This window comes from Aethalodelphis obliquidens, unplaced genomic scaffold (assembly GCF_003676395.1).
Source record: "Aethalodelphis obliquidens isolate GAN/ISIS:26980383/991018 unplaced genomic scaffold, ASM367639v1 scaffold85, whole genome shotgun sequence".
NCBI lineage: Eukaryota > Metazoa > Chordata > Mammalia > Artiodactyla > Delphinidae > Aethalodelphis > Aethalodelphis obliquidens.
In genome coordinates this window covers 6,552,550-6,578,759 of record NW_020838029.1, presented here as the reverse complement: position 1 = coordinate 6,578,759, position 26,210 = coordinate 6,552,550, and the positions used below count along the sequence as shown (strand labels likewise).

Genomic DNA, 26,210 nt, shown 5'->3' with positions numbered 1-26,210 from the left:
TTTAATGTAAAAAACTCCTCTAATGTGGAGATAAATACAAGAGCTCTTCAAGCTGGGGAAACATTATCAGACATGGCATTATATCATAATATAATAACATAAGATTGTATAATACACCAATTTTGATATTTCCAGAAAAATGAAATAACTCTTGTCATTCAGTGTCAACTTTGTCTTACCCAAGATTCTTATCACTTATTTCTCTGTATTTTGAGCTGGCTATTATGTTTAGCTCAACCAGTTAGCATTGCTAAGAAGATTAGAAAAGAAATTAAGACTTTTTAACACCAGTTAAAAATATGTTAGATTTGACTTATAGACAAATAGCTTGTTATTTCATTTTAACCAGTTACTGACTTTTTTTTGCTTTCCCAGGCAGTTGCTCAACAGGATTTTCAAAGAGCATCTACATGTGTACTGCGCTGTAAAGATATGTTGATAAGGCTGCCCAAAATGGTGAGTGAAATCTCTGCCTTTATTCTCCAAGCATTTGAAAATATGCTATATCAAGTTCTAGGAAGAATCATTACTACTTCATGTGATCCTTTAGAGGTTATATTTTAGATCAGATATACTTACTTAGCCAAGCTTTGAAATATTTTGCTTCCTTTGTTCTTTACTAGAAAGGGTTTCTGAAAAAGTGATACGGGTTATTTCTTTTTTTTTTAATAGATTTGATTGGAGTATAATTGCTTCATAATACTGTGTTAGCTTCTGTTGTACAACAAAGTGTATCAGTCATATGCATACATATATCCCCATATCCCCTCCCTCTTGAGACTCCCTCCCACCCTCCCTATCCCACCCATCTAGGTGGTCACAAAGCACCGAGCTGATCTCTCTGTGCTATGCAGCAGCTTCCCACTAGCTATCTGTTTTACATTTGGTAGCATATATATGTCCATGCTACTCTCTCACTTCATCCCAGCTTATCCTTCCTCACCCTGTGTCCTCAAGTCCATTCTCGATGTCTGTATTCCTGCCCTACCACTAGGTTCATTAGTACCATTTTTTATTTTTTAGATTCCATATGTATATGTTAGTATACAATATTTGTTTTTCTTTTTCTGACTTAACTTCACTCTGTATGACAGACTCTAGGTCCATCCACCTCACTATAAATATATCAATTTTGTTTCTTTTTATGGCTGAGTAATATTCCATTGTATATATGTGCCACATCTTCTTTATCCATTCATCTGTTGATGGACACTTAGGTTGCTTCCATGTCCAGGCTATTTGTAAATAGTGCTGCAATGAACATTGTGCTACATGTACGTTTTTGAATTATGGTTTTCTCAGGATATATGCCCAGTAGTGGGATTGCTGGGTCATATGGTAGTTCTATTTTTAGTTTTATAAGGAACCTCCATACTGTTTTACATAGTGGTTATATCAGTTCACATTCCCACCAACAGTGCAGGAGGGTTCCCTTTTCACCACACCCTTTCCAGCATTTATTGTTTCTAGATTTTTTGATAATGGCCACTCTGACCGGTTTGAGGTGTTAACCTCATTGTAATTTTGATTTGCATTTTTCTAATAATTAGTGATGTTGAGCATCTTATCATGTGCCTCTTGGCCATCTGTATGTTTTCTTTGGAGAAATGTCTATTTAGGTCTTCAGCCCATTGTTTAATTGGATTGTTTGTTTTTTTGATTTTGATCTCCATGAGCTGTTTGTATATTTTGGAGATTAATCTTTTGTCCATTGTTTCATTTGCAAATATTTTCTCCCATTCTGAGGGTTGTCTTTTCTTCTTGTTTATGGTTTCCTTTTCTGTGTAAAAGCTTCGCAGTTTCATTAGGTACCATTTCTTTATTTTTGCTTTTATTTTCATTACTCCAGGAGGTGGGTCAAAAAAGATCTTGCTGTGGTTTATGTCAAAGAGTGTTTTTCCTATGTTTTCCTCTAAGAGTTTTATAGTGTCTGGTCTTACATTTAGGTCTTTAATCCATTTTGAGTTTATTTTTGTGTATGGTGTTAGGGAGTGTCCTAATTTCATTCTTTTCCATGTAGCTGTCCAGTTTTCCCAGCACAACTTACTGAAGAGGCTGTCTTTCCTCCATTCTATGGTCTTGCCTCCTTTGTCATAAATTAGGTGACCACATATGTGTGGGTTTATCTCTGGGCTTTCTATCCTGTACCATTGGTCTATATTTCTGTTTTTGTGCCAGTACCATACTGTCTTGATTATTGTAGCTTTGTAGTATAGTTTGAAGTTGGGAGCCTGTTCCTCCAGCTCTGTTTTTCTTTCTCAAGATTGCTTTGGCTATTCATGGTCTTTTGTGTTTCCATACCAGTTGTAAAATTTTTTGTTCTAATTCTGTGAAGAATGCCATTGGTAGTTCCATAGGGATTGCATGGAATCTGTAGATTGCTTTGGGTAGTATAGTCATTTTCACAATATTGATTCTTCCAATCCAAGAACATGGTATATTTCTCCATCTGTTTATGTCATATTTGATTTCTTTCATCAGTGTTTTATAGTTTTCTGAGTCCCAGTCTTTTGCCTCCTTAGGTAGGTTTATTCCTAGGTATATTCGTCTTTTTGTTGTGATGGTAAATGGGATTGTTTCCTTAATTTCTCTTTCTGATTTTTCATTGTTAGTGTATAGGAATGCCAGAGATTTCTGTGCATTAATTTTGTATCCTGCAACCTTCCCAAATTCCTTGATTAGTTCTAGCAGTTTTCTGGTAGATCTTTAGGATTTTCTATGTACAGTATCATGTCATCTGCAAACTGTGACAGGTTTACTTCTTCTCTCCCAATTTGTATTCCTTTTATATCTTTTTCTTCTCTGATTGCCATGGCTAAGACTTCCAAAACTATGTTGAATAAGAGTGGCGAGAGTGGACATCCTTGTCCTGTCCCTGATTTTAGTGGAAACGCTTTCAGTTTTTCACCATTGAGAATGATGTTTGCTGTGGGTTTGTCATATATCGCCTTTATTGTGTTGAGGTAGGTTCTCTCTGTGCCCATTTTCTGGAGAGATTTTATCATAAATTGGTGTTGAATGTTGTCAAAAGCTTTTTCTGCATCTATTGAGATGATCATATGGTTTTTATTCCTTAATTTGTTAATATGGTGTATCACATTGGTTTGCGTATATTGAAGAATCCTTGCATCACTGGGATAAATCCCACTTGATCATGGGGTATGATCCTTTTAGTATGTTGTTGGAGTCTGTTTGCTAGTATTTTGTTCAGGATTTTTGCATCTATGTTCATCAGTGATATTGGTCTATATTTTTCTTTTATTGTGTTATTTTTTTTGGTTTTGGTATCAGGGTGATGGTGGCTTGGTAGAATGAATTTGGGAGTGTTCCTTCCTCTGCAGTTTTTCGGAAGAGTTTGAGAAGGATTGGTGTTAGCTCTGCTCTGTTTGTTTGATAGAATTAGGCTGTGAAGCCATCTGGTCTTTGACTTTTGTTTGTTGGAAGATTTTTACTTATAGTTTCAACTTCATTATTTGTGATAGGTCTGTTTATATTTTCTAATTCTTCCTGGTTCAGTCTTGGAAAATTGTACTTTTCCAATAATTTGTCCTTTTCTTCGTGGTTGTCCATTTTATTGGCTTATAGTTGTTTGTAGTAGTCTCTTATAATCCTTTGTATTTCTGCAGTGTTAGTTGTGATTTCTCCTTTTTCATTTCTAATTTTATTGATTTGCATACCCTCCTTTTTTTTCTTGATGAGCCTGGCTAAGGGTTTATCAATTTTGTTTATCTTTTCAAAGAACCAAGTTTTAGTTTTATTGATCTTTGCTATTGTTTTCTTCATTTCTGTTTCATTTATTTCTGGTCTGATCTTTATGATTTCTTTCCTTCTACTGACTTTGGGTTTTCTTTGTTCTTCTTTCTCTAGTTGCTTTAGGTATAGGGTTAGATTGTTTATTTGAGATTTTTCTTGTTTCTTGAGGTGAGATTGAATTGCTATAAACTTCCCTCTTAGAGCTGCTTTTGCTGTGTCCCATAGGTTTTGGGTCATCGTGTTTTCATTGTCATTTGTTTCTATGTATTTTTAAAATTTCTTCTTTAATTTCTTCAATTTCTGACATTTTATTTAATTTCTTATTAAATCTTATTAAACATCTTCTTTAATTTCTTATTTATTAGTGCACTGTTTAGCCTCCTTGTATTTGTGTATTTTACAGATATTTTCCTGTAATTGATTGGCAGTCTTACAGCATTTTGGGCAGAAAAGATGCTTGATATGATTTCAATTTTCTTAAATTTTCTGAGTCTTGATTTGTGACCCAAGATGTGATCTATCCTGGAGAATATTCCATGTGCACTTGAGAAGAAAGTGTATTCTGCCAGTTTTGGGTGGAGTGTTCTGTAAATATCAGTTAAATCTATCTGTGTCTATTGTGTCATTTAAAGCTTGTGTTTTCTTATTTATTTTCTGTTTGGATGAACTGTCTATTGGTGTAAGTGGGGTGTTAAAGTCCCTTACTATTATTATGTTACTGTTGATTTTGGCTTTCATGGTTGTTAGCATTTGCCTTATGTATTGAGGTGCTCCTATGTTGGGTGCATACATATTTATAATTGTTATATCTTCTTCTTGGATTGATCCCTTGATCATTATGTAGTGTCCTTCCTTATTTCTTGTAAGAGTCTTTATTTTAAAGTCTATTTTATCTGATACGAGTAATGCTATTCCAGCTTTCTTTTGATTTCCCTTTGCATGGAATATCTTTTTCCATCCCTTAGCTTTCTGTCTGTATGTGTCCCTAGGTCTGAAGTGGGTCTCTTGTAGACAGCATATATATGGGTCTTGTTTTTGTATCCATTCAGCCAGTTTGTGTCTTTTGGTTAGGGCATTTAATCCATTTACATTCAAGGTTATTATTGATATGTATGTTCCTATTGACATTTTATTAATTGTCTTGGGTTTGTTTTTGTGGGTCTTTTTCTTGTCTTGTGTTTCCCCCCTAGAGAAGTTTCTTTAGCATTTGCTGTAAAGCTGGTGTGGTGGTGCTGAATTCTCTTACCTTTTGTTTGTCTGAAAAGCTTCTGATTTCTCCGTCGAATCTGAATGAAATCCTTGCTGGGTAGAGTAATCTTGGTTGTAGGTTTTTCTCTTTCCTCACTTTAAGTATATCCTGCCACTCCCTTCTGGCCTGCAGAGTTTCTGCTGAAAAATCAGCTGATAACCTTATGGGGATTCCTGTGTATATTATTGTTTGTTTTTCCCTTGCTGCTTTTAATATTTTTTCTTTGAATTTAATTTTTGTTAGTTTGATTAATATATGTCCTGATGTGTTTCTCCTAGAGTTTATCCTTATGGGACTCTCTGCACTTCTGGACTTAGTGACTATTTCATTTCCCATGTTATGGAAGTTTTTGACTATAATCTCTTCACATATTTTCTCAGACCCTTTCTTTTTCTCTTCTTCTGGGACCCCTATAATTCGAATATTGGTGCATTTAGTGTTGTTACAGAGGTCTCTGAGATTGTCTTCAATTGTTTTCATTCTTTTTTCTTTATTCTGCTCCTTGGCAGTTATTTCCACCATTTTGTCTTCCACCTCACTTATTCCTCCTTTTGCCTAAATTCTTCTGTTATTGATTCCTTCTAGTGTATATTTCATTTCAGTTATTGTGTTGTTCATCTCTGTTAAACATTTCTTGTATTTTTTCAATCTGTGCCTCCATTCTATTTCTGAGATTCTGGATCATCTTTGCTATCATTACTGTGATCCTTTTCAGGTAGATTACTTACCTATTTCCTCCTAATTTATTTGATCTTGTAGGTTTTTACCTTCTTCATCTGTGGTGTATTTTTTTTTTAAGAACGTGTTGGGGGTAGGAGTTTATTAATTTATTTATTTTTGCTGTGTTGGGTCTTCGTTTCTGTGTGAGGGCTTTCTCTAGTTGTGGCAAGCGGGGGCCACTCTTCATCGTGGTGCATGGGCCTCTCACTATCATGGCTTCTCTTGTTGCAGAGCACAGGCTCCAGATGCGCAGGCTCAGTAATTGTGGCTCACGGGCCTAGTTGCTCCGCGGCATGTGGGATCCTCCCAGAGCAGGGCTCGAACTCATGTCCCTCGCATTAGCAGGCAGATTCTCAACCACTGCGCCACCAGGGAAGCCCCTGTGATGTATTTTTTTTGCTGTCTATGTTTTTTTTGTTTGTTTCTGATTTTTTGATGAGTCGGATTGTGTTCCTGTCTTACTGGTTGTTTGGACTGAGGCTTCCAATACTGGATTTGTAGGCTGTTTGGTAGAGCTGGGTCTTGGTGCTGAGATGAGGACCTCCGTGAGACCTCATCGTATGAATATTCCCTGGGGTCTGAGGCTCTCTGTTAATCCAGTGGTTCAGACTTGGAGGTCCCACCGCAGGAACTTCAGCCCAACCCCCAACTTGTGAACCAAGATCCTGCAAGCCACATGGGGTGGAAAAGGAAAAAAGAACAAAAACAAAGTAAAAAATAAAATTAGACTAGGAAACTAACAGACATGTTAGAAAGAGTATAAAAATAAACATATAGATGAAACAACTGGAAGGTAAAACTGAACCACAATAGTAAAAAAGAGGAGGAGAAAAAAGAAAAAGTGCAAAAGGCCTTGGCTGTGGTCGGTGGGGCCTAAGCAGGGGCAGGGTTTGGATGGATGGTGGGCGGGACCTATGCTTAGGACCCACAGGGCTGGAAAAGGCCCTTGGGGCGTTTAGGGGGTGGGGCTTAGGCTCAAAGGAACTGAAGGGGTCCTGGCATGTCCCCCACCTCTGATCTCCCTGGCCTCCCTCCTATGCCCCCAGGACCCACGTGGCCTCGAGGGGGCCATTGAGGGCGGGGGACCCAACCTGGGAGCCCAGCAGGTCTCCCGGGCTTGGGTTGGCAGGGCCAACGCCCTCCACTCCTCTCCCACTCCTCTGGTCCTGGAGGGGCCCTCCTGACTGCCTCTCTTCTCCCCTCCACCTCTGGCCTCTCCTGTTCTCCCCCTGCACTCCCAGGACCAACACAGCCCAGAGGGGGCCTCTCATGGCGTAAGACCCTGCCCGAGAGCCAGACAGACTTCCCCAGCCTTGAGCAGGGAAATGCTGGGTGCACTCACCCCTGATCCAAGCCCTCGAGGGTCCCTCCAGGTGTGGTAATCCCTCCTGCCTCTCAGCCACCCCTCAGGGGTTACAAAACTATTATAGGAATAGTACAAAGAACTCTTGTATACCCTTTTACCAGTGACCCCGTTCAAGTTTCTCAATATTGTTCTTTACACAAAATGGATTCAACGTAGGATTCATCTAGTCACCAGTCTCTTTCAGTGGAACACTTTCTCATTCTTGCCTTGACTTTCATGACCCTGACACTTTTGAAGATCACAGAACAGTCATTTTGTAGAATGTGACTTAATTTGTTTTTTAAAAATTAAAAAGAAATTTTATTGAGATATAAGTGACATATAATATTGTGTAAATTTGATGTGTATGACCTGTTGATTTGATACACTTATATGTTGCAGTATGATTACTGCAGTAGTGTTAGCTAACACCTTTATCATGTCACAGTAATATCGTTTTGTTGTGTTGAGAACAGTTAAGCTCTAGTCTTCTAGCAATTTTAAAATTTATAGAACAGTATTGTTGACTGTAATCACTATGTTGTACATTAGATTTCCAGAACTTATCTGCTAGTTGCAAGTTTGAACCCTTAAAGTATATCTTCCCAGTTCCCCCATCCTAACCAAATTAAGGTTTGTTCAAAGTTTCCTCATGATTAGACCAGGTTATGAATTTGGGGCTAGAAAATCACAGAAGTGATTCTATTGGGTGGCATGCAGGATCAATTTACTCTATTGTTGGTGGTGCTAACTTTGATTTCTTGGTTAAAATGGTGTCTTCCAGGTTTTGCCAGTATAAACTTATGTATTTTTTCCCTTTGTTATTCCTAAGTGTTTTGTGAGGTGATAGTTTGAGACTGTGTAAAATCCAATTTCTCATCCCACTTTCACCATCCATGGAGACTTCTTGCCTAAATTAGTACTGTGAAGGTTGACAACTGGCTATTTTTCTAATTCCATCCTTCTTTTTATATTCATTTGCTGACATTCTACTATAATTTTTACTGCGCTAAAATATATAAAAGTTGCCATTTTAACCATTTTAAGTGTACAATTCAGTGGCATTAAGTACATTCACAGTGTTGTACAACCATCACCACTCTGTACCCATAGAAATTCTGTACCCATTACACAATTACCCCTCATTACTGCCTCCCCTGGTAACCTCTAATTTACTTTCTGTCTCTGTGAATTTGCTTGTTCTAGATATTTCATATAAGTGGAATCATACAATATTTATCCTTTTGTGTCTGGCTTATTTCATTTAGCATTAATATTTTCAGGGTCCATGTTGTGGCATGTATCAGAACTGTATTCCTTCCTATGGTTGAATAATATTTCATTTTATGTATATACCTCATTTTATTTATCTGTTCATCAGTTGATGGATGCTTGAGTTGTTGCCACCTTTTGGTTATTGTGAATAGTGCTGCTGTGAACATCGATGTACAAGTATCTGTTCGAATCCCTGTTTTTATTTAATTCTTTTGGATATATATCTGGGACTGGAATGTTTGGTAACATGGTAATTTTATGTTTAACTTTTTGAAGAACCACCAAACTGTTTTTCATAGTGGCTGTACCATTTTACATTTCCACCAGCAGTTGAATGAGGGTTCTAGTTTCTCCACATCCTCACCAACACTTTTTATTTTCTGGGCTTAAAAAATATATATTATTATAGCCATCTTAGTAGGTGTGAAGTGGTTTCTCATTGTGCCTTTGGTTTGCATTTTCCTGATATCTAATGACATTGAGCATCTTTTCATGTGCTTATTGGCTATTTACATAGCTTCTTTGGAGAAATGTCTATTAAAGTTCTTTGCCTCTTTTAAAATTGGTTTTTTTTAAGATTACAAATGTATTAATATCATGTTAAATGTTGTTATAAATGGTGTTATAAGCTGATGAACATTAAAAATATTAGCATTTCTGCTGGTGCCAGTTTTTACAAAATGCTGTGAACTGAACTGTGTCCCCTCTGCCCCAGGTTCAGATGCTGAAGCCCAAACTCTCAATGTGTTTGGTGATAGCACCTTTGGGAGGTAATTAGGTTTAGACGAGGTAGGGCCCTTGTGATGAGATTAGTACCCTTATAAGAAGAGGCACCAGAGAACTTGCTTTCCTCGCACCCCCTGCCCCCACCATGCAAGAAGGAAGCTGTCTGCAAGCCAGGAAGAGAGCCTTCACCATAGAAGAGTGTTGGCTAAACCTTGATCTTGGACTTTCTAGCCTTCAGAACTGTAAGAAAAATTCTTCTGTTGTTTAAATAAAAAATAAATAAATAAAATTGGGTTGTTTTTCCTATAGTGAGGTATCACCTCACTCCAGTCAGAATGGCCGTCATCGAGGGACTTCTCTGGTGGCGCAGTGATTAAGAATCTGCCTGCCAGTGCAGGGGACAAGGGTTCGAGCCCTGGTCCAGGAAGATCCCACATGCTGCAGAGCAACTAAGCCTGTGTGCCACAACTACTGAGCCTGAACTCTAGAGCCTGCGAGCCACAACTACTGAGGCCACATGCCACAACTACTGAAGCCCGTGCACCTAGAGCCCGTGCTTCACAACAAGAGAAGCCACCACAGTGAGAAGCCTGTGCACTGCAATGAAGAGTAGCCCCTACTCGCCACAACTAGAGAAAGCCTGTGCGCAGCAACGAAGACCCAGTGCAGCCATAAATAAATAAATTTTAAAAAAATTTAAAAAAAGGAATGGCTGTCATCGAAAAGTCTACAAATCATAAATGCTGGAGAGTGTGTGGAGCAAAAGGAACCCTCCTACACCGTCAGAGGGAATGTAAATTGATGCAGCCACTCTGGAGAACAGTGTGGAGGTTCCTTAAAAAACTAAAAATAGAGTTACCATATATGATCCTGCAATCCAACTCCTGAGCATATATCTGGAGAAAGCTATAATTCAAAAAGATACTTGCACCCCAATGTTTATTGCAGCACTATTTACAGTAGCCACGACATGGAAGCAACCTAAGTGTCCATCAACAGATAAATGGATAAAGAAGATGTGGTGTGTGTGTGTATATATATTTATATATATATAAACACAATGGAATATTATTCAGCCATAAGAAAGAATGAAATAATGCTATTTGCAGCAACATGGGTGGACATAGAGGTTATCATACTAAGTGAAGTAAGCCAGCCAAAGACAAATATGATACTGCTTATATGTGAAATCCCCCAAAAAAGATACAAATGAGCTTATTTACAATATACAAACAGACTCAGAGACATAGAAAACAAACTTTTGTTTACCAAAGGGGAAGAGTCGGGGGAGGGATAAATTAGGGGTTGGGATTAACATATACACACTACTATTTATATAAAATAGATAACTAACAAGGACCTACTGTATAGCACAGGGAACTATACTTCATACTCTGTAATAATCTATATGGGAAAAGAATCTCTCTCTCTCTCTCTCTCCCTCTCTCTCTCTCTCTCTCTCTCTCTCTCTCTCTATATATATATATATATATATACACACACACACACACACGTATATATAATATACATATATATGTACATATATAAACATGTATATATATATATCTGAATCACTGTGCTGTACACCTGATAGGATGACATTGTAAATCAACTATACTTCAGGAAAAATAGGGTTGTTTTTCTTTTGGTTGTTGAGTTGTAAGACTTCTTTATATAGTCTGAATATTAAACCCTTATATGATTTGCAAGTATTTTTGCCCATTTTGTGGGTTGTCTTTTCACTTTTTTTGATAGTGTCCTTTGATGAACAAAATTTTTTTCATTTTGATGAAGTACAATTTATCGGTTTCTTTTGTTGCCTGTGCTTTTCGTGTCATATTTAAGAAACTATGACCAAATTCAGGGTCATGAAGGTTTCCCCCTATGTTTTTCTCTGAGAGTTTTACAGCTTTAGCTCTTAAATTCAGGTATTTGATCCATTTTGAGTTAATTTTGTGTGTGGTGTAAGGTAAGGGCCTAACTTCGTTATTTTACATGTGCATATCCAATTATTCTAGTAAAATTTGTTGAAGAGATTATTCTTTCCCAATTGAATGGTCTTGCATCCTTGTCAAAAATCAATTGACCAGGGGCTTCCCTGGTGGTGCAGTGGTTGAGAATCTGCATGCTAGTGCAGGGGACACGGGTTCAAGCCCTGGTCTGGGAGGATCCCACATGCCGCGGAGCAACTAGGCCCGTGAACCACAACTACTGAGCCTGCGCGTCTGGAGCCTGTGCTCCGCAACAAGAGAGGCCGTGATAATGAGAGGCCCAGGCGCCGTGATGAAGAGTGGCCCCTGCTTGCCACAACTAGAGAAAGTACTCGCACAGAAACGAAGACCCAATGCAGCCAAAAATAAATAAATTAATGTAAAAAAAATCAATTGACCATAGATATCAGAGTTATATTTCTGTGCTTTCTGTTGTATTGTATTGGTCTATATGTCTATCTGTATACCAGTACCACACTGATTATTGTAACTTGGTTGTACTATACATTTGAAATAGGGAAGTGGGAGACCTCCAACTTTGTTCTTTTCCAAAATTATTTTGGCTCCTCTGGGTCCCTTGAGAATCTATATGAATTTTAGGATAGGTTTTCAAAATTTCTTCACAAAGGGCCATTGGGCTTTTGGTAGGTGTTACGTTGAATCTATGTATCTCTTTGGGTAGTGTCATTTTTACAATACTGTCTTTCTACCCATGAGAGTGAGATGTTTTTCCATTTATTTAGGTCTTTAATTTCTTTCAGCAATGTTTTCTAGTTTTCAGTGTACAAGTCTACACCTCCTTGGTTAAGTTTATTCCTAAATATTTTATTCTTTTTGATGATATTGTAAATGGGATTTTAAAAAAAATTTTCTTAATTGATTGCTCATTTCTGGTGTATAGAAATGTAACTGAGTTTTGTGTGTTGGTTTTGTAACCTGCAGTTTTGCTGAATTCACTTATTACTTCCACATTTTTAAAAGGTTCTTTAAGATTTTATACATACAAGATCATGTCACCTGTGAATAGAGATAGTTTTACTTCTTCCTTTCCAATATGGATGTCTTTTGTTTGTTTTTCTTGTTTAATTGCTCTGACTACAACTTCTAGTACTATGTTGAATAGAAGTGATGAAAGCTGGCATCATGTCTTATTCTTGATTTTAGAGGACAAGCTTTCTGTCTTTCACCATTGAATATGATGTTAGCTGCTTCTCATATACAGCTTTCATCATGTTGAAGAAGTTACCTTCTATTCCTAGTTTGTGTGTTTTTATTGTGAAAGGTTGTTGGATTTTGTGAAATGCTTTATTTTTAATCAATTGAGATTTGCGTGTGTTTTTTTCTGTAAATTTTGATACATCATATTGTTTTCTTTATTGAGAGAAGATTGCACTCCTCAGGCAGCTTTACTGCTTAGTACTTCAGTGTATATTTCTTAAGAATAGAATAGCCCCTCTTTATAAACACAGTACAGTGATCAAATTTAAGAGATTTAACATTCATAAGTTCTTTTTTTTTTTTAAGGGCATGTCCTAAAGTTTTATTTTATTTTATTTATTTTTTGGCTGCTTTGGGTTTTCATTGCTGCATGCGGGCTTTCTCTAGTTGCAGCGAGCGGGGGCTACTCTTTGTTTCAGTGCACGGGCTTCTTATTGCGGTGGCTTCTCTCGTTGCAGAGCACAGGCTCTAGGTGCGCGGGCTTCAGTAGTTGTGGCTCGCGGGCTCTAGAGTGCAGGCTCAGTAGTTGTGGCGCACGGGCTTAGTTGTTCTGCGGCATGCGGGATCTTCCTGGGCCAGGGATTGAACCCGTGGCCCCTGCATTGACAGGTGGATTCTTAACCACTGCGCCACCAGGGAAATCCCATAAATTCTTTAATGTACAATCCATATTCTAATTTTGTTAATTGTACTTTATTATTAATTTTTTTAAATAATTTTTTTTTGGCCACGCAGCATGTGGGATCTTAGTTCCCTGACCAGGGTTCAAACCTGTGCCCCCTGAATTGGAGGCACGGTGTCTTAACCACTGGGCCACCAGGGAAGTCCTAATTGTACTTTATAGCATATGTTTTTCCCCTCCAGTCCAGGATCCAGTTCAGGGTTATGCTTTGCATTTAGTTGTTCTCTCTCTTTAGTATCCTTAGTAATTTGCCTTTATCTTTTATGAAATTGGCATTTTCAGAAGAGGTTTATTAAGGTATAGTAAATCACATAGATTTAAATTGTACAGTTTTATGAGTTTTGGCATATGTGTACACCCATGAAACCATCATTACAGTCAAGATTATGAGCCTTTCCATAACCCCCAAAAGTTTTCTTTTGTCCCTCCTCTTCCCCCTCCCCTGCCACCTCCTTCATACCCAAGCACCACTGATTAATTTTCTGTCTTTACAAATTTGTCTGCATTTTCTGGAATTTTTATGTAAATGGAATCATACAGTATATATCCTTTTTTTTTTTTTTTTTGTGGTACGTGGGCCTCTCACTGTTGTGGCCTCTCCCTTTGCAGAGCACAGGCTCTGGACGCGCAGGCTCAGCGGCCATGGCATACGGGCCTAGCTGCTCCGTGGCATGTGGGATCCTCCCGGACCAGGGCATGAACCCATGTCCCCTGCATCGGCAGGCGGACTCTGAACCACTGCGCCACCAGGGAAGCCCTATCCTTTTTTTGATTTGGCTTCTTTCACTCAGTATAATGAGTTTGAGATTTATCCATGTGTTTTTTCATATCAATAGTTTGTTCTTTTTTATTGCAGAGTAAAATTCTGTTATATGGATATACCACAGTTTGGTTATCCAGTCACCTGTTGATGTATATGCAGATTATTGCCAGTTTTTAGCTGTTTTTAAATCTAATGCAAGTAGAACTGCTTTAAATATTCAAGTATAAGTTTCTGTCTGGATATATGTTTTTATTTCTCTTGGGTATCGTAGGAGTGGAATGGCTGAGTCACATGTTAGATGTATGTTTAACATTTTATGAAGATAGTACAGTGTTTTCCAAAGAGGTTGAACCATTTTATGCTCCCACCAGCAGCATATGAGAGTGCAGGTTGCTTTACATCCTTACCAACACTTGGTATGGTCAGTCCTTTTACTTTTACCTATTAGAGTTGTGATATAGTGGTTTTATTGTTCCTTTATTAGAACTGCATTGTTTTTCTATCTGTTTTCATGATTATTCCTTTGTCTTTAGTTTTCAGCAGTTTGCTTATGGTGTGTCTGAGCATGATATTTTTTGGACTTATCCTGTTAGGGATTTGCCGAGCTTCATTTTTTTAAACAATTTTATTGAGGTGTGATTGACAAACCAAAAACTGCATAATTAATATATAAAGTTTGACAAGTTTAGAGGTAAGTATACATCTGAGAATTCATCACCACCAATCTGTGCCACAAACATATTAATTACCTCCAAAAGTTTCCTACCACCCTCTTCATTTATTATTATTTTTATAAGAACATTTAAATATAAGATCTACCCTCTTAGAAAAATTTTAAGTATACAATACAGTATTGTTAACCACAGGCAATATGCTGTAAAGTAGATCTCTAGGACTTATTCATCTTGCATAAGTGAAACTTTGTACCTTTTGACTAGTATCTCCTCATTTTCTCCTTCCTCCACCCCTGGAAGCTACCATTTTACTCTATTTCTATGAGTTGGACTATTTTAAATTCCTCATATAAGTCAGATCATGTAATATATTTGTCCTTTTGCACCTGCTTTTTTAATGTAGCATAATGTCCTCCAGTTTCATCAGTGCTGTCACAACTGGCAGTTTTTCCTTCTTTTTTTATGGCTGAATGATATTCCAGTGTATACCTATACCACATTTTATCCATTCTTCCATCAGTGGACATTTAAGTTGCTTCCATGTCTTAGCCATTGTGACTAATGCTGCAGTGAACGTGGCAGTGCAGATATCAGTTTGAGATTATGATTTCAGTTCCTTTGGTTGGATCACGTGGTAGTTATGTTTTCAATTTTTTGAGGAACCCATAGTGTTTTCCATAGTGGCTGTACCAATTTACCAATTTACATTGCATTACAAGGATTCCATTTTCTCCACATCCTCAGTAGCATTTGCTATCTCTTGTCTTTTTGATAATTGCCATTCTAAAAGGTGTGAGGTAATATCTCATTGTGGTTTTGATCTACAATATCCTGATGATTAGTGATGTTGAGTACATTTTCATGTACATATCAGCCAAGTGCCTGGGACACCAATGGTTGGGAATTTAGGGTTTTTTAAATTATAATCTTATAGGTACTTGATGCTCTGTTCTCTTTTTTTTTCAGTCTTTTTTCCTGTCTGCTTTTTAGACTGGATAATTTATATTGATCTATTTTCAAGTTTACTGTCTCTCTCCTTTTTCACATCCATTCTGCTATTGAGTCCATCCAATGAGGTGTTTGGGTTTTTTGTTTTTTAATTTTGCTTATTATATTTTCCAGTTTGAACATTCCCATTTGGTTCTTTATAGCTTCTATTTCAGGTGTTAGCAAACTTTCTGTAAAGGACAAGGTATCTTTTAGGCTTTGTGAATCACGTACAGTCTATGTTGCATACTCTTTTTCAACAATCTTTCAAAATGTAAAAATAATTTTTGCTCATAGTCTGCGTTGGCCCACAGCTTGCAGTTTGCTGATCTCTGTTCTGTTTATTTGATGAGAGTTTCTGTTTTTCTGTTTCTGTTGAGAGTGTTCATAATTGCATGTTCAAACAGTTTTATAATGGCTGCTTTAAAGTTCTTACTTGGTAATTCCAAATTCTGTGTCATCTCATTGTCAACTTCTGTTGATTGTCTTTTTTTCATGTGAGTTGAGATTTTTAAGGTCTTCATAGATTAGTTTTTTATTGTGTCTAGATATTTTGAATATTATGTTATGAGCCTCTGGGTCTTGTCTAAATTTTATAGAAATGTTGATGTTTTTATTTTAGCTGTCAATCAACCTGGTTAAATTCATGCCACAGTTTTCAAATTCTGGGGGCTGTGGTTCCAATATCAATTTAGTTTTCAAAGCCTGTGCAGTGCTATTCAGATTTGTCCTGCATGTGCAGGACACTCATTGGTCAGTCTGGTACTAGTGGATGTCTGTCCCTTAGTTCAGTTCTCACAGTCTTTGGTATGCTAATCAGGATCAGATCCATGCTTGCTCAGGCTGTTTATAAACAACATGATGGTGTTACTTTTCTGGACTCCTCTCTCCATCATCTTTTTAGTAGTTTCTGGTTCCCTTGAGCTACCCTTTTCAGTCCTCCAGCCAGTGACTCTGCATATCTGCAGTCAGACTACATCTGGGGCCAACCAGTGGGAAGTCAGAGAGGAAAAAAGCAATGTTTTTTCCCCATCCTCTTGGAACTGAAGCTCCCTGAACGGAGAGAAAGGTTTCTCTCCTCAAAGTTTCAATTCTTGTGGTTTCCCCTAGCTGCATTGTTGCCACCATGGAATTGCCTGGGGACTGAGTCACAGAGAATGGAGGAAAGAAAAAATAAAAACCAAAACAGGATTTCTGTACTCTCTCTGAATAACTCAAGCCAGAACTAGAGATGCTTTCTCAGTCTGAAGCACAATGCTCACTGCTTAGTTTTTGGCTGTGCATTAATTTAGACTAGGGTATACCAGAGGAAAAGAATGGTAAATTCACTACCAGGTTGGTGTTGCTTTGAATTCTGGTATTCTTCCCCTATCTGCTTTTTGTTCTTTTCTCTTCCGAGACTTTGAATAGCTCCATGAAGTTAGTTCAGGTTTTATAGTTAACATTCAGTGGGAGAGAAAGGGTGGCATGTGTTTATTACATCTTACGTACTCAGAACTGTAACTGCATTTATTTTGATACTCAAATTTTCCCAGATTTGGCCACTAGGAGCCCCTTTAAGCTGACTTCTATGTCTTTTTAACATATTGCCATCACTTGTGAACATTTCTTTCCTTTCTGGCTCACTAAAATGTTCCACGCTCATCCTGTACTCTGCTGCTCAAGCCATGGAATTAACTCTTTTTCTCTCAGGAGCCTTGGTTCCTTTTGGTGGAAAATGTTATTCAGAAGCCAAAATCTGGGCACTAGGTGTGCTTATTGTTTTGGGGTGTCACTGCTGTCAGATCCTCTCAGTGAACTGAGCATATTATATACACTTACACTTGTTTATATACATATATATTTATATATAATATATACATATGTAATATATACACACATTTCTACCCATATTTATCTGTCATCTATCTATCTATCATCTATCTATCTATCTATCTAATCTACTGAAAACCATGATACCTTCAATTCTAGTCCAACACCAAAGTATTCATCTTAGTGTTCTTCCTTTCCATGTTTCTAATTGTCTTCTCCAGTAATGAGGAACCTGGCTTCTATTAGCCTTAATATATTTGCTTATTTAATCAGTCCCTCTGTATGTAACCAGTCTCCCATCCCCTCTGCCACCCTCTCCAGTGTGAGGGTGCCCTACTCTCCCTGTTCATGCTCTGAATCTTTATTCTGGGTGTACATCCTCCTCACCCTGGTCCAACACCGTATGCCTGGCCATTACTCCATGTAGATGCTCTGTTACTGGGCTCTGACTCTCTATGCTCATCCCGTGGGTGAATGAACAATACATTCTTATACTGCTAGAATCTTATCAAGGAAACCACGCAGTCGCCAGAGTCTCTCTCCCTCTGGAAAATTATAGAGCTATAAAAATAAATTCCAAAAATCCTGTAAGTCAAGTGATTATGTTACAGAGAAGAGAAAGTATACACAGAAACTGGGTATGAGGCATGGCTGACTTGATGTCAACATGTCTCTATTCCTTAGAATAGGATTTTATGAAGTTCTAAAAAACCAAAAACCAAAATACCTACTCTAAAGTAAAACTTAATTAGCTTCTATTTTAAAGTACATGTATGCCACACAACACTTCTAGGAGCTTGATGGAAGTGTTGCAAAATCATTGAGAATCATGCGAAATAATGAAATGGTTGGAAATAATTGGTTTGGTGTATAGCTTATGTAGGTGCATAGTGAAAAAATTAACTGGATTAATTGGGACATAGTGATATGTTGTTTAACTGAACTTCGTTTTGTGAGAGTTAGAAAATTCTAGTAATTTAAGCATTTATTTAAAAGTTTGCATATACTTACTTACCTTGGTAAGTAGAACATAGAGACACTTTCTTTGATATTTGAGACTCTTGTAATTACTCAAAACAAGGTTCATGATCTGTGTAGAATATTATAGAAGGGGCTACTTACTAGTGTGGCCAGTGGTAAGATACTTCACTGCTCTGAAAATCATTGTCCTCATCTGTAAAATGATTGCATGACAACAAGTTCACAAGTGTCCCTTCAGTACAAAAATTCCTACTTCTTGATTTAGAGAAGCCCTGGGCCAGATCCTAGAATGTATGTGTCTGTGTGTGCATTTTTTTTTTTTTTTTTTTTTTTTTTTTGCGATTCGCAGGCCTCTCACTGTTGTGGCCTCTCCCGTTGTGGAGCACAGGCTCTGGACGCGCAGGCTCAGCGGCCATGGCTCACGGGCCCAGCCGCTCCGCGGCATGTGGGATCTTCCCGGACCGGGGCACGAACCCGTGTCCCCCGCATCGGCAGGCGGACTCTCAACCACTGCGCCACCAGGGGAGCCCTATGTGTGCATTTTTTTTTGTAGATATTTTGTGGTACGTGGGCCTCTCACTGTTGTGGCCTCTCCCGTTGCGGAGCACAGGCTCCGGACGCGCAGGCTCAGCGGCCATGGCTCACGAGCTCAGCCGCTCCGCGGCATGTGGGATCTTCCCGGACCGGACCAGGGCACGAACCCGTGTCCCCTGCATCGGCAGGCGGACTCTCAACCACTGCGCCACCAGGGAAGCCCTATGTGTGCATTTTTAATGGCAGAAATCTCTTAACAGGGTTGTTTACTTATTTAACTATTTCTCCTCAAAGTTTGAAACTTTAATCAGAATTTTATTTTCATTAGTTGATTTGTGTGTTCGACTTGCTTTTATCTTTCATTTCTATTCTTAGCTTGCTCTAGAATTTATTTTCAGTGTAGAGTTCTAATTCATTATGAAAGTTTCATTTACACAAGGAAAATGGCCAGTGGGCCTCTGGAACCCTTCGAAGTAATTAATTCAAGATTCAGCTAGATTTCATTGCTATTCTGTAGGGGCACAAAGCTTTTAAGTGAAGTCTAGGCTGCCTGGACTTTATTACCGTGATTTTATTCTCTTGCCTACTTAAACTTACCATTTTATAGCCAAATATTTGAAACATATGTGTAAGATTGTGTACGTCTCTCCTTCCATAGTAAAATCTAATCTTATAGCACACAAATGAATTACTCCTCTGAAAGTAAAATTCAGTTTTCTGCCTGTTGTGGCTAGTGGGATATGATTGCATTCTCTGACCCTTCCCACCCACTGCTTCGTGTATCTGGGAGAGCGTTAACTCACTTAAGGGTATCAACTTCATTACAAACTCAGAATCATTTGAGCCTTAAATATGACTTACTGGAATCTTTGTAATGGCATGTTCCATTAAATGTTAAGTGAGTTATATACTTTTAAACTAAATACCTATAGCATATGGAAAGCCTGGTCAGACTTCTTTATGTTCTTGGCTGCAGTGAGGCTCTTTATGTAGCCATTAGAACATTAATGCTTCCAACAAATATCGATGTTTATTTTTAATTCAGGCTATCATTGTTATTTTTAAATGTATATGGTTAACTCCTTTTTTTTTTTTTTGCGGTATGCGGGCCTCTCACTGTTGTGGCCTCTCCCGTTGCGGAGCACAGGCTCCTGACACGCAGGCTCAGCGGCCATGGCTCACGGGCCCAGCTGCTCCGCGGCATGTGGGATCTTCCCGGACCGGGGCACGAACCCCTGTCCCCTGCATTGGCAGGCGGACTCTCAACCACTGCACCACCAGGGAAGCCCTGGTTTACTTTTTATGCCTACTTTTTATGCATAATTTTAATTTTTTATCAGTGTATATATGTACATAGTTTAAAGAGAAAAATAATTCTACAATTCATGTTTCAAAATTACCTGTCCCACACCCCTCTTCTTTTAGTACCTTTAAAATGTTATGCTACCATCACTTCTATCTAGTTACAAAACATTTTTAGCACCCCAAAGTAAAATCCCATACTGTTGGAAACACCAATCTGCTTTCTATATCTGTGGATTTAATTTGTGACTGAATGATATTCCATTGTATGGATATACCACAGTTTCTTTATCCATCATTGGTTGATGGACATCTGAGTTGTTTCCACCTTTTGACTATTGTGAATATTGCAGTTATGAACATTTGAATACAAGTATCTGAGTACCTGTTTTCAATTTTTTTAGATATATACCTAGGACTGGAATTGCTGGGTCATATGATAATTCTGTGTTCAACTTTTTGATGAAGTGTCAAATTGTTTTCCACATTGGCTATATATTACCACTTTACATTACCATCAACAATGTATGAGGGTTCCAATTTCTCCATTTTGTCACCAATGCTTCTTATTTTCCGACTTTTAAAATTAAAGCCATCGTAGTGCGTGTGAAGTGGTATCTTGATTTGCATTTCCTTAATGACTTAATGTTGAATGACTTAATGTTGAACATCTTTTCATGTGCTTGTACAAATGTTCACCATTTGTATGGCCATTTTCTGTTCTTTGGAGGAATGTGTGTTCAAGTCTGCGCATTAAAAATTTTTTTTTTAATTAAAAAAATTTTTGACTGCACCGCATAGCTTGCAGGATCTTAGTTCCCCGAACAGAGATTAAACCTGTCCTCCCTGCAATGGAAGTGTGCAATGGAAGCGTGGAGTCCTGACCACTGGACTGCCAGGGAATTACCATTTGCCCATTTTTAAATTGGATTATCTTTTGGTGACTGAGTTGTAGTATTTTGGCTCCTACACCTGTGTCAGATATATCGTATGATTTGCAGATATTTTCTGTATATTCTGTGTTGTATATTCATTCTCTTGATAGTATCCTTTCACGTACAAAAGTTTAAAATTTTTTAAAGTTTTTTTAATGCTTTTCTTTTTTTTAAATTTATTTAATTTATTTATTTTTGGCTGCATTGGGTCTTCGTTGCTGTGCGTGGGCTTTCTCTAGTTGCGGAGAATGGGGGCTACTCTTCGTTGCGGTGCATGGGCTTCTCATTGTGGTGGCTTCTCTTGTTGCATAGCACGGGCTTTAGAGCGCAGGCTTAGTAGTTGTGGTGCACGGGCTTAGCTGCTCTGTGGCATGTGGGATCTTCCCAGACCAGGGCTCAAACCCGTGTCCCCTGCATCGGCAGGCAGATTCTTAACCACTGCGCCACCAGGGAAGCCCCAAAAGTTTTAAATTTTGATGAAATCCAACTTATTCACTTTTTCTTCCATTGCTTGTGCTTTGGGGTGTCAGATCTAGGATTCCACTGCCAAATCCAAGGTTATGATCGTTTACCCATGTGTTTTCTCCTAAGATTTTTTTTATAGTTTTAGCAGTTAAAATGGTAAGAATCTTTGACTCATTTTGACTTAATTTTTGTATATGGTGTTAGGTAGGGGTCCAAATTCATGTAGAAATCCAGTTTATCATTTGTTGAAGAGAGTAATTTTTCTCTTAATTGGTTTTGGCACTTTTGTCAAAAATCAATTGACCTTAGATGTCAGAGTTTATTTCTGTGTTCTCAGTTCTATTCCATTGGTCTCTGTGTCTTTTCATTATGCCAGTACCATACTGGTGTTTTAAATTTTTTTATTTTACTTATTTTTAAAATTTTATTTTATATTGAAATAGTTGATTTACAATATAGTGTTAGTTTTACGTGTGAAGCAAAGTGATTCAGTTGTACCTCTACATATATCCATTCTTTTTCAGTTTCTTTTTCCATATCGGTTATTACAGAATACTGAGTAGAGTTCCCTGTTATATACAGTACCATATTGTTTCAATTGCTGTAGCTTTGTTGTATTGTACATCTGAAAAACAGATGTTTGAGACTTCCAAATTGTTTTTCTTTTTCAAGATTATTTTGACTATTCAGGGTTCATTGCAATTCCATCTCAGTTAGAGGATTGGCTTTTCTATTTTTGCAAAAAAAGGTTATTGGGATTTCGATAGGGATTCCATTGAATCTGTAGATCACTTTGGGGAGTATTGCCATCTTAACAATGTTAATTTTCCCATTCCAGGAACATGGGATGTCCTCACATTTATTTATGTTTTCTTTAGTTTCTTTCAGCAATATTTTATAGTTTTCAGTGTACAAGTCTCGTACCTTCTTGATTAAATTTATTCCTAAGTATTTTAATCTTTTTGATGGTGTCGTAAATGGAATTGTTTTCTTACTTTCCTTTTCAAGTTGTTCGTTACTAACATATAGAAATATAACTGATTTTTGTGTGTTGATTTTGTATCCTGCAACTGTGCTAAATTCACTTATTCTAGTAAGAATGTGTGTGTGTGCACTTAGCTTGTGTGTATTCCTCAGTATTTTCTACATTTGAGATCATGTCATATGTGAATAAGAGATAATTTTACTTCTTCCTTTCTAATCTGGAGGCCTTTTATTTGTTTTCCTTGTCTAATTCCTCCAGTTAGAACTTCCAGTACAATGTTGAATGAAGTGGTGAAGGCAGGCATCCTCGTTCTTCATCTTAAGGGGAAAGTTTTCGGTCTTTTATCATTGAGTATTATGTTAGCTGAGGGTTTTTCACAAATGCCCTTTATTAGATGGATGAAGTTCTCTTTTTTTTTTGAAGTTCTCTTTTATTTCTAGTTTGTTTAGAGTTTTTTTTCATGGAAGAGTGTCGGGTTATTGTTAAATGCATTTTTCTGTGTCAGTTGAGCTATCGTGTGTTTTTTTTTTCTTTCATCCTATTAATGTGGTGTGGTACATTGATTTATTTTCTTATGTTGGACCACCTTTGTATTCCTGGGATAAATTCCACTTGGACATGATGTATAAATTAATCCTTTTTGTGTATTCCAGGATTCTATTAGCTAGTACAGTAAGTCCCCTACATACGAACCTTCAAGTTTAGAACTTTCAAAGATGCGAACGTGTGTTTGCATGTCCAGTCATGTAAGTTAGTTCACGTGTCTGGTGTACATTGTCTGTGCATGCGTCCTCTACAAGTGGTTGTGCTTTTTTGTGCTTTAATGTACATTACTGTATAGAGCATAGTAGTACAGTAACTTTATTTCAAGCCCAGGATGTCTGGAAGCAAACGTAAAAGCAGCGGTGATGTAGCTGGTACTGCTAAGAAGCGCCAAGCGATAATGATGGAAACAAAAGTGAAGATAATTGAGAGAGTGGAGCAAGGCGAAAAGATGGTAGACGTTGCTCGTTATTATAACATGAGTCATTCAACCATCGGCACGATTCTAGAGAACAAGGACAAGATCATGGAACATGTGAGGTCTGCTGTGCCAATGATGTCGACGATAATATCGAAGAAGTGTGGAAAAGTGATGGAGGAGATGGAGAAACTTCTCAGTGTGTGGATGCAGGATCAGCATCAGCATCAGCGTCGAGTCCTCCTCAGTTTAATGCTGATTCAAGAGAAAGCTAAAAGCCTTCAAGAGAAACCTAAAAGACTTGAGAAAGAAACATGGCGAAGAATCAGAGGGAGCATCTTTTAATGCCAGCCATGGGTGGTTTCATCGGTTCAAGGCTAGAGCCAGCCTTCACAACGTAAAAGTAAGTGGTGAGGCAGCGAGTGCAGATATGGTAGCTGCCTGGTGAGGCAGCGAGTGCAGATATGGTAGCTGCCTGGGAATTTCCTGAAACGCTTTGAGAAATTATTGATGAAGGCACGTATTTACCTGAGCAGGTTTTTAATGTGGATGAGATAGGACTGTACTGGAAGAGGATGCCAGACCAAAGTTACATCAGTAAGAAAGAAAAGTTGATGCCCAGCTATAAAGCAGCAAAATAGGCTAACTCTGTTGTTTGTTGGCAATGCTTCTGGCAATCTGAAGCTGAAGCCTCCCTTAGTTTATCATTCAGAGAACCCAAGAGCCCTTAAAAGCATAGCCAAGGGCTCTCTTCCTGTTGTGTGGAAGAGTAACCCCAAAGCCTGATTACACAGGCCATTTTCCAGGACTGGTTTTTCCACCACTTTATCCTGGAGGTAGAGAAATATTGCTTGGAGAAGGACATCCCATTCAACATTCTTTTGCTGCTCGACAGTGCTCCAGGCCATCCCCCATTCATGGACGACTTTCATCCCAACGTCAGAGTAGTGCATCTGCCACCAAATACTACTGAATACATTGCTCATCCAGCCTATGGACCAGGGATTTATAGCGACTTTCAAGAAATGTTATTTATGTCACACTTTTCATCAGACAGTAAAGGTTAGTGACGAATCAGGAACAACTTTGCAGCAATTTCGGAAGGATGATAATATCTACAAGGCCATAAAAAACATTGACTTTGCTTTTTGTGAGGTTACGGCTGTCACCATGAATGGGGTTTGGAAGAACCTTTGGCTGCAGTTTGTTCACGATTTTTGTGGATTTGAGAAGGTAGATGAGGAGTCCAAAGAGGTCTTCAGCAACTTAGTGACCCTCAGCGAGAAGCTGGAGCTAGATGTGCAAGAGGACGACTGCACTGAACTCCTTGCTGTGCAACACGAGGAGCTTACTAATGAAGACCTGATGGAATTGGAGACCCAGAGAAAGGACGAAGAGAGACAAGAGGAAGAAGTAACTGAAGTACTGAAGAGATTCACGATGCAGGAAATGGCAGCGGATTTTCTTTATTTGAGGAGGCACTGTTAGCTTTTGAGGCATAGGACCAAACGTAGAACAGTGCGCGAAGGTTGTAGCAGCCGTTCAGAAAGCAATCCAGTGGTATGGTGTCACCTATGACGAGAAAAAAAGAGCTACTACCCAGACATCACTGGACCGTTTTTTCAAGAGAGTAGATAGAATTGAATCCAGCAAGGAACCAGAACCTGTGCCACCAGCATCAGGCATGAGTGAAATTGCAGCTTGCCCTCCGTCACCTATTGCTGATGATCCTTCAGCTCTACCATCTCCCGCCTCCTCTCCTGTTCACTTCACTCAGTGCCAACCCCTGTATGCCAGCTGTTGTACTACTCTACTTTTCAAGGTACTGTACTGTAAGATTAAAAATTTCTTTGTGTGTGTTTTTTATGCATTATTTGTGTGAAAAAGTACTATAAACCTATTACAGTAGAGTACTATATATCCGATTGTGTTACTTGGCTAACTTTGTTGGACTTATGAACAAATTAGACTTATGAATACGCTGTCGGAATGGAACTCGTTTGTATGTAGGGGACTTACTGTATTTTGTTGAAGATTTTGCATCTGTATTCATAAAGGACATTGTAGTTTCCTTATTTTGTGATATCTTTATGTGGCTTTGGGATTAGGGCAATGTTGGCTTCATGGCATGAGTTAGGAAGGGTTCCCTCATATTGTATTTTTTTGGAAGAGTTTTAGAAAGATTGGTGTTAAATCTTCTTTAATTGATGGATAAAATTCACCAGGGAATCCATTTGGTCCTGGACTTTTTTCAGAGGAGTTTTTTGATTCCTGATTCAATCTCTTGTTATAAATCTGTTCAGATTTTCTGTTTCTTCTTGAATCAGTTTTGGTAGTTTATATGTTTCTAGGAGTTGTCCATCTAGGTTATCTTACTTCTTGGCATACTATGTTCATGGTAATTTCTTATAATCCTTTTTATTTCTGTAAGGTCCATAGAAATATTCCCACTTTCATTTATGATTTTAGTAATTCTTTTTAGAAACTTCTTTTTTTGTTAGTCTAGCTAAAGGTTTGTCAGTTTTATTGATCTTCCAAATAACAAACTTTTGGTTTGATTAATTCTATTGATTTTCTTTTCTCTGTTTTATTTATCTCCATTTTTTTATTATTTTCTTCCTTCTGCTAGCTTTTGGTTTAGTTTGCTCTTCTTTTCCTACGTGTTGATTTGAGATCTTTATTTTTAAAATTTATTTTATTGAAGTATAGTTGATTTACAGTGTTGTGTTAATTTCTGCTGTACAGCAAAGTGACTCAGTTATACATAATTCTTTTTCATATTCTTTTCCATTATGGTTTATCACAGGATACTGAATATAGTTCCCTGTGCTATACAGTAGGACTGTTGTTTA

The 26,210-nt window shown here is 38.0% G+C and overlaps 1 protein-coding gene across 1 annotated transcript in view; it reads left to right on the top strand.

Annotated features, from left to right (window-relative positions):
* TEX11 (testis expressed 11) overlaps positions 1-26,210 on the top strand; it is a 345,168-nt gene that overhangs the window by 78,276 nt on the left and 240,682 nt on the right. The window contains exon 8 of the mRNA XM_027093589.1: positions 376-456. Coding sequence (XP_026949390.1) covers positions 376-456 — 81 coding nt within the window. The remainder of the gene's footprint in view (positions 1-375; positions 457-26,210) is intronic.